The sequence below is a fragment of the Procambarus clarkii genome, chromosome 34 (assembly GCF_040958095.1).
Source record: "Procambarus clarkii isolate CNS0578487 chromosome 34, FALCON_Pclarkii_2.0, whole genome shotgun sequence".
In the NCBI taxonomy this organism is placed as follows: Eukaryota; Metazoa; Arthropoda; class Malacostraca; order Decapoda; family Cambaridae; genus Procambarus; species Procambarus clarkii.
The window spans coordinates 9,138,867-9,148,803 of NC_091183.1; the positions used below are offsets into that span (position 1 = coordinate 9,138,867).

At 40.0% G+C, this 9,937-nt stretch overlaps 1 protein-coding gene across 1 annotated transcript; it reads left to right on the forward strand.

Moving 5' to 3' along the window:
* The first annotated feature begins 8,581 nt into the window (after positions 1-8,581).
* LOC138370987 (uncharacterized) lies at positions 8,582-9,163 on the forward strand. The gene has a single exon (XM_069335626.1). The coding sequence runs from the start codon at positions 8,582-8,584 to the stop codon at positions 9,161-9,163; it is 582 nt and encodes a 193-aa protein (XP_069191727.1).
* Positions 9,164-9,937: the final 774 nt, after the last annotated feature.

Here is a 9,937-nt window from a genome sequence, read left to right on the forward strand (position 1 = left end):
TGTTAGAAAGATTAGAGCATTTGAGTATATACTGTGAAAGGGAAGAGTCCACAGCAACAAAGCCAGGACTCAAGTTCATGTTGGGTACATTGTGTATAAGAGCCGATTCTACAAGACGGCGTCTGTGTAGAGTAGAGGCAGGAAAGATTATTTTCGAGGAAGACCAATCAATGGGATGATTAGAATCCCTCACATGGCAGAAGAGAGCATTGTTAGTGTCTGCAGACTTAACACTTCTCTTGTGTTCTTTAAGTCTGTCATTCAGTGTACGGCCAGTTTCGCTAAAGTATTGGAGAGGACAAGATGAACAGGAAATAGAGTAGACACCAGCAGCATTAGAAGCAGGAGGAGCAGTGTGAACTAGATTGCTACGAAGTGTGTTAGTTTGTCGAAAGGCGAGTTTAATGTCAAGAGGACGAAAGGTATTGGTAAAAGTTTTGAGTTCAGATATGAAGGGAAGGCATAGTACAGTGCTACTAGTGTTGGAAGCAGGTTTAGGATGAAAGAAATTTCGTTTAGCTTGAGAGTAGGCACAGTTCATGAAATGCAAAGGATAACCAAGGCGAGAGAATGATTTGTAGATAAAGGCAATTTCAGAATCAAGAAACTGAGGGTCGCTGATGCGTAGAGCGCGGAGGAAGAGAGAGACGAGGACACTTTTCTTACAAGAAGGAGGATGGTAGGAAAAGAAGTGAATGTACATGCCACTATGCAAGGGTTTACGGTAGACAGAGAAAGAGAACCCAGACACAGAGCTGTGAACATGAACATCAAGAAAAGGAAGGAGGGAATTAGATTCCCACTCATCTTTGAAATGGATAGAAGGAGCCAGATTGTTAAGAGAGGCGAGGAAAGGCTGGAAAAGATTAAGGTCATGAGGCCATAAAGCAAAAATGTCAACATAGCGAAGCCAGAGAGAGGGACGAGTATCAATAGAAGGAAGAAGAACAGTTTCGAAGTATTTCATGTAGAAATTAGCAAGAACAGGGGAGAGAGGGGAACCCATAGCGACACCGAAAGTTTGAGTGTAATATTTACCGTTGAAAGAGAAAGAGTTAGATTCAACACAGAGTCTAATGAGATCGAGGAAAACGTCAGTGGGAAGTGGGAGAGGAAGGAGGCCCTCTGACGCCTTCTGTCTGAGGAAAGAGAGAACGTCATCGAGCGGAACATTAGTGAACAGAGAGTCGACATCAAGACTAAGCATCTTACAAGAGGGTTGCAGGCGCAGTCTTTCTATGAAGTCCTGAGAGTGACGAAGGTGGGCAGGGGAAAAAGTGCCAAGGTAAGGTGTCAGGGTTTTAGCGAGCCAGGAGGCAAGAGGATAGCTGACAGATCCCCGTGAAGAAATGATAGGACGAAGAGGAACACCAGGTTTATGAGTCTTAGGAAGACCATAGAAATAAGGAAGAGAAAGGCAGATGACACGGAAACGTTTAATGAGATCAAAGACAGGAGGGCAAAGACTAGAGAGCTGTCTTAGTTTGCGGTTAAAGGAAGTTTTGAGGCGATCCAAAGGGTTAGAAGTCAGAGGAGCATAAGTGTGAGAGTTAGAGAGCAAGACATCTGCTTTTCGGAGGTAGTCCTCACGGTCAAGGACAACCACCGAATTGTTTTTGTCGGAAGGAAGGATAAGAAAAAAGTTGTTAGATTTCAGGGAGGCAAGGGCAAGCTGGAAGCGACGAGGAAGGTGGTGATTTTTAGAAAACAAGCTGTCAAGAACGGGGATAAGGGCCCCTCTAAAGGCAGACAGGACAGAAACGGACCATAATGGTCCAGGACGGACCGAAACGTCGTCGTCCCTTCAACTTCTAGTGTGTGGTCTGGTCAACATACCACCTTAACTTCCACCTTAATAACCACCTTAACTACCATGATAACTACCACCTTAACTACCACCAAAACTACCACCTTAACTACAACCTTAAATACTACCACCTTAACTACCACCTTAACTACCACCTTAACTACCAACATAACTTCCACCTTAACTACCACCATAACTACCACCCTAACTACTACCTTAACTACTACCTTAACTACTACCTTAACTACCACCCTAGCTACCCTATCTACCCACCCTACCACCCTAGCTTAACTACCCCTTAACTACACCTTTACAAACACCTTAACAACCACCTTAACTACCAGTATAACAACCACCTTAACTACCTTCATAACTCCCACATACCACCTTAAATACCACCTTAACTACCACCTTAACTACCACCATAACAACCACCTTAACTACCTTCATAACTACCACCTTAAATACCACCTTAACTACCACCATAACTACAACCATAACTACCACTTTAAAGGCCACATTAACTACCACCATAACAACAACCTTAACTACCACCTTAACTACCACCATAACTACCCCCCTTAACTACCACCTTAACAACAACCTTAACTACCACCTTAACTACAACTATACCTATCACCATAAATACCACCTTAACTACCACTTTAACTATAACCATAAATACCACCTTAACTATCACCTTAACTACCACTATAACTATCACTATAATTACCACCTTAACTACCACCTTAACTACCCCATAACTACCACCATAAATATAACCTTAACTACCACCTTAGTAACCACCTTAACAACCACCTTAAAAACACCTTAACTACCATCATAACTACCACCATAAATAACACCTTAAATACCACCTTAAATACCACCTTAACTACCACATTAACTACCACCATAACTACCAACATAAATACCACCTTAACTACCTCCTTAACTACCTCCTTAACAACTACCTTAACAAACACCTTAACTACCACTATAAATACCATTTTAATAACCACCCTAACTACCACCTTAACAACCACCCTAACAACCACCTTAACAATCATCTTAACTACCACCTTAACTACCACCTTAACTACCACCTTAAGATCTACCTTAACTACCACCATAACTACCACCTTAACAACCACCTTAACTACCACCTTAACTACCACCTTAACTACCACCTTAACTACCACCTTAACAACTATCTTAACTAAAACCATAACTACCACCGTAACAACCACAATAATTACCACCTTAAGATCTACCTTAACTACCACCATAACTACCACCTTAAGATCTACCTTAACTACCACCATAACTACCACCTTAAGATCTACCTTAACTACCACCATAACTACCACCTTAACAACCACCTTAACTACCACCTTAACTACCACCTTAACAACCACCTTAACAACTATCTTAACTAAAACCATAACTATCACCGTAACAACCACAATAATTACCAACTTAATCACCACCTTAACTACCACCTTAACTACCACCTTAAATACCACCATAACTACCACCTTATCTACCCCCCTTAACTATCACCTTAACTACCACCTTGACAACCACCTTAACTACCACCTTAACTACAATCGTTACAAATACCTTAACTACCACCTTAACTACCACCTTAACTACCACCAAAACTACCACCTTAACTCCTCCCTTAACTACACCTTAACAACCACCTTAAAACCACCTTAACTACCTCCTTAACCACCTAACAACCAACATAAATACCACCTTAACAACCACCTTAAAAACCACCATAACTACCACCTTAACTACCACAATAAGTACTACTTTAACTACCACAATAAGTACTACCTTAACTACCACCTTAACTACCACCTTAACAACCACCTTAACTAACACCTTAACTACTTCCTTTACAAATACCTTAACTACCACCTTAACTACCACCCTAACTACCACCTTAACTACCCCCTAAACTACGCCTTAATAACCACCTTAAGTACCACCTTAAGAACCACCTTACAAACACCTTAACTACCACCTTAACTACCACCATAACTACCACCATAAATACCACCTTAACTACCTCCTTAACAACTACCTTAACAAACACCTTAACTACCACCACAACTACCACTATAAATACCACTTTAATAACCACCTTAACTGCCACCTTAACTACCACCTTAACAACCACCTTAACTACGACTTTAACAACCACCTTAACAACCACCTTAACAATCATCTTAACTACCACCTTAACTACCACCTTAACTACCACCTTAACAACCACCATAACTACCACTATAACTACCACATTAAGATCTACCTTACCTACCACCTTAACAACCATAATAACTACCACCTTAACAACCACCTTAACTACCACCTTAACTACCACCTTAACTACCACCTTAACTACCACCTTAACAACTATCTTAACTAAAACCATAACTACCACCGTAACAACCACAATAATTACCAACTTAAACACCACCTTAACTACCACCTTAACTATCAACTTAAATACCACCATAACTACCACCTTATCTACCCCCCTTAACTATCACCTTAACTACCACCTTGACAACCACCTTGACAACCACCTTAACTACCACCTTAACTACAATCTTTAGAAATACCTTAACTACCACCTTAACTACCACTCTAACTACCACCTTAACTACCCCCAAAACTACACCTTAACAACCACTTTAAGTACCACCTTAAGAACCACCTTAACAAACACGTTAACTACCACCTTTACTCCCACCTTAACAACCACCCTAACTACGACCTTAACAACCACCTTAACAACCACCTTAACTACCACCTTAACTACCACCTTAACTACCACCTTAACTACCACCTTAACAACCACCATAACTACCATCTTAACAACCACCTTAACAAGCACTTTAACAACCACCTTAACAACCACCTTAACTACGACCTTAACAACCACATTAACAACCACTATAACTACCACCATAACTACCACCTTAACTACCACATTAAGATCTACCTTAACTACCACTATAACTACCACCTTAACTACCACCTTAACAACCACCTTAACTACCACCTTAACAACCATTATAACTACCACCATAACTACCAACTTAACAACCGCCTTAACTACCACCTTAACTACCACCTTATCTACCACCTTAACAACCACCTTAACAACCACCTTAACTACCACCTTAACAACCACCTTAACAACCACCATAACTACCACCTAACTATCACCTTAACTACCACCTTAACACCAACCTAACTACCACCTTAACTATCACCTTAACTACTACCATACCTACCACCTTAACTACCCCCTTAACTACACCTTAACAACCACCTTAACAACCACCTTAACTACCACCTTAACAAACACCGTAAATACCACCTAAACTACCACCTTAAGAACCACCTTAACTACCATCATAACTACCACCTTAACTACCACCATAAGTAACACCTTAACTACCACCATAACTACCACCTTAACAACCTTCATAACTACCATCTTAACAAGCACTTTAACAACCACCTTAACAACCACCTTAACTATCACCATAACTACCACCTTAACTACCACCTTAACTACCACCTTAACTACCACCTTAACAACCACCATAACTACCATCTTAACAACCACCTTAACAAGTACTTTAACAACCACCTTAACAACCACCTTAACTACGACCTTAACAACCACATTAACATCCACTATAACTACCACCATAACTACCACCTTAACTACCACATTAAGATCTACATTAACTACCACTATAACTACCACCTTAACAACCACCTTAACTACCACCTTAACAACCATTATAACTACCACCATAACTACCAACTTAACAACGGCCTTAACTACTACCTTAACTACCACCTTATCTACCACCTAAACAACCACCTTAACAACCACCTTAACTACCACCTTAACAACCACCTTAACAACCACCATAACTACCACCCAACTATCACCTTAACAACAACCTTAACACCACCCTAACTACCACCTAAACTATCATCTTAAATACCACCATAACTACCACCTTAACTACCCCCTTAACTACACCTTAACAACCACCTTAACAACCACCTTAACAACCACCTTAACAACCACCTTAACAACCACCATAAATACCACCTAAACTACCACCTTAACAACCACCTCAACTACCACCATAACTACCACCTTAACTACCACCATAAGTACTACCTTAACTACCACCTTAACTACGACCTTAACAACCACCTTAACTACCACCTTAACTACCAACCTAACTACCACCTTAACTACCCCTTAAACTACACCTTAACAACCACCTTAAGTACCACCTTAAGAACTACCTTAACAAACTTCTTAACTACCACCTTTACTACCACGTTAACAACCACCTTAACTACGATCTTAACAACCACCTTAACAACCACCTTAACCACCATCTTAACTACCACCTTAACTACCACCTTAACTAACACCATAACTACCATCTTAACTACCTCCTTAACTACCACCTTAACTACCACCATAACTACCACCATAACTACCACTTTAACAATCACCATAACTACCACCTTAACTACCACCTTAACAACCACCTTAACAACCACTTTAACAACCACCTTAACAACCACCTTAACTACGACCTTAACAACCACATTAACAACCACTATAACTACCACCTTAACAACCACCTTAACTAAAACCATAACTACCACCATAACAACCACCTTAACTACCACCTTAACCAGCTTAGCAACCAACTTAACTAACACTGTAACTACCACCTTAACAACCACCTTAACTACCACCATAACTACAACCTTAACTATCCCTTTAACTACACCTTAACAACCACCTTAACTACCTTAACAACCTTAATAAATACCACCTTAACAACCACCTTAACAACCACCATAACAACTACCTTAACTACCACCTGAATAACCACCTTAACTACCACCTGAATAACCACCTTAACTACCACCTGAATAACCACCTTAACTACCACCTTACCTCCCACTTTAACAACCACCTTAACAACCACCTTAAGGTGGTTGTTAAAGTGGTTATTAAGGTGGTTGTTAAGGTGGTATTTATGGTGGTAGTTATGGTGGTAGTTAATGTGTTTGTTAAGGTGGTTGTTAAGGTGGTTGTTATGGTGGTAATTAAGGTGGTATTTATGGTGGTAGTTATGGTGGTACTTAAGGTGATAGTTAAGGTGGTTGTTACGGTGGTAGTTAAGGTAGTAGTTAAGGTGGTACTTAAGGTGGTAGTTATGGTGGTTGTTAAGGTGGTAGTTTAGGTGGTTGTTAAGGTTGTAGTTAAGGTAGTTGTCAAGGTGGTAGTTAAGGTGGTAGTTATGGTGGTTGTTAAGGTGGTTGTTAACGTGGTAGTTAAGGTGGTTGTAAAGGTGGTTGTTAAGGTGATTGGTAAGGTGGTACTTAAGGTGGTAGTTATGGTGGTTGTTAAGGTGGTAGTTTAGGTGGTTGTTAAGGTTGTAGTTAAGGTAGTTGTCAAGGTGGTAGTTAAGGTGGTAGTTATGGTGGTTGTTAAGGTGGTTGTTAACGTGGTAGTTAAGGTGGTTGTAAAGGTGGTTGTTAAGGTGATTGGTAAGGTGGTAGTTAAGGTGGTAGTTAAGGTGGTTGTTAAGGTCGTAGTTATTGTGGTAGTTAAAATTGTTGTTAAGGTGGTAGTTAAGGTGGTTGTTAAGGGGGTAGTTAAGGTGGAAGTTAAGGTTGTTGTTAAGGTGGTAGTTAAGGTTGTTTTTAATGTAGTTGTAAAGGTATTTGTTAAGTTGGTACCAAAGGTGGTAGTTAAGTTGGTAGTTATGGTGGTAGTTAAGGTGGTAATTAAGATGGTATTTATAGTGGTTGTTATGGTGGTAGTTAAGGTTGTAGTTAAGGTGGTAGTTAAGGTGGTTGTTAAGGTGGTAGTTAAGGTGGTAGTTATGGTGGTAGTTAAGATGGTATTAAGGTGGTTGTTAAGGTGGTTGTTAAGGTGGTTGTTAAGGTAGTAGTTAAGGTAGTAGCTAAGGTGGTAGTTAAGGTGGTAGTTATGGTGGTAGTTAAAGTGGTAGTTACGGTGGTAGGTATGGTGGTAGGTAAGATGGTATTAAGGTTGTTGTTAAGGTGGTAGTTAAGGTGGTAGTTAAGGTGGTAGTTATGGTGGTAGTTATGGTGGTAGTTAAGGTGGTAGTTAAGGTGGTTGTTCAGGTGGTTGTTAAGGTAGTAGTTAAGGTGGCAGTTAAGGTAGTAGTTAAGGTGGTAGTTAAGGTGGTAGTTATGGTGGTAGTTATGGTGGTAGTTAAAGTGGTAGTAACGGAGGTAGTTATGGTGGTAGGTAAGATGGTATTAAGGTTGTTGTTAAGGTGGTAGTTATGGTGGTAGTTAAAGTGGTAGTTAAGGTGGTAGTTAAGATGGTTGTTAAGGTGGTTGTTACGGTGATAGTTATGGTTTTAGTTAAGGTGGTTGTTAAGGTTGTAGTTAAGGTGGTTGTTATTGTGGTAGTTATGGTTTTAGTTAAGGTGGTTGTTAAGGTGGTAGTTATTGTGGTAGTTATTGTGGTAGTTAAGGAGGTTGTTCAGGTGGTAGTTAAGGTAGATGTTAATGTGGTAGTTAAGGTGATAGTTATGGTGGTAGTTATAGTGGTTGTTAATGTGGTTGTTAAGGTCGTAGTTAAGGTGGTTGTTAAGGTGGTTCTTAAGGTGGATGTTTAGGTGGGTTGTTAAGGTGGTAGTTAAGGTGGTAGTTTAGGTGGTAGTTATGGTGGTTGTTAAGGTGGTAGTTAAGGTGGTAGTTATGGTGGTAGTTAAGGTGGAAGTTAAGGTGGTTGTTAAGTTGGTAGTTAAGGTCATATTTAAGGTGATAGTTAAGGCATTTGTAAAGGTGGTTGTTAAGATGTTTGTTAAGGTGGTTGTTAAGGTGGTAATTAAGGAGGTACTTAAGGTAGTATTTATGGTGATAGTTATGGTGGTAGTTAAGGTGGTAGTTATCGTGGTAGTTAAGGTGGTATTTAAGGTGGAAGCTAAGGTGGTAGTTATGGTGGTAATTAAGGTGGTAGTTAAGGATGAATTTAAAGTGGTAGTTAAGGTGGTTATTAAGGTGGAAGTTAAGTTGGTATTTAAGGTAGTTGTTAAGGTGGTAGTTAAGCTGGTAGTTAAAGTGGTTTTTAAACTGGGAGGTAAGGTGTTTGTTAAGGTGGTAGTTAAGGTGGTAGTTAAGGTGGAAGTTATGGTGGTAGTTATGGTGGTAATTAAGGTGGTAGTTAAGGTGGTTGTTAAGGTGGTAGGTAAGGTGGTAGTTAAGGTGGTAGTTATGGGGGTAGTTAATTATTATGATAGTTAAGGTGGTATTTATGGTGGTTGTTAAGGTGGTAGATAAAGTGGTAGGAAAAGTGGTATATATGGTGATATTTATGGTGGTAGTTAAGGTGGTAAAGGTGGTTGTTAAGGTGGTTGTTAAGGTGGTAGTTAAGGTGGTAGTTATAGTGGTAGTTAAAGTGGTAGTTATGGTCGTAGTTAAGGTGGTAGTTAAGGGTGTTGTTAAGGTGGTAGATAAGGTGGTATTTAAGGAGGTAGTTAAGGTGGTAGTTATAGTGGTTGTTAAGGTGGGAGGTAAGGTGGTAGTTAAGGGGGTTGTTAAGGTGGTAGTTAAGGTGGTAGTTAATGTGGTTGTTAAGGTGCGAGGTAAGGTGGTAGTTAAGGTGGTAGTTATGGTGGTAGTTAAAGTGGTTGTTAAGGTGGTTTTTAAGGTGGTAGTTAAAGTGGTATATATGGTGGTTGTTAAGGTGGTTGTTAAAGTGGTAGTTAAGGTGGTTGTTAAGGTGGTTGTTAAGGTGTAGTTAAAGGCATAGTAAAGGTTGTAGTTAGGGTGGTAGTTAAGGTGGTTGTTAAGGTGGGAGGTATTGTGGTAGTTAAGGTGGTTGTTAAGGTGGTAGTTAAGGTGGTATCTATGGTGGTTGTTAAGGTGGTTGTTAAGGTGGTAGGTAAGGTGGTTGTTAAGGTGGTAGTTAAGGTGGTAGTTAATATGGTTGTTAAGGTGGTAGTTAAGGTGGTAGTTAATGTGGTTGCTAAGGTGGTAGTTAAGGTGGTACTTAAAGGGGTAGTTAAGGTGGTAGTT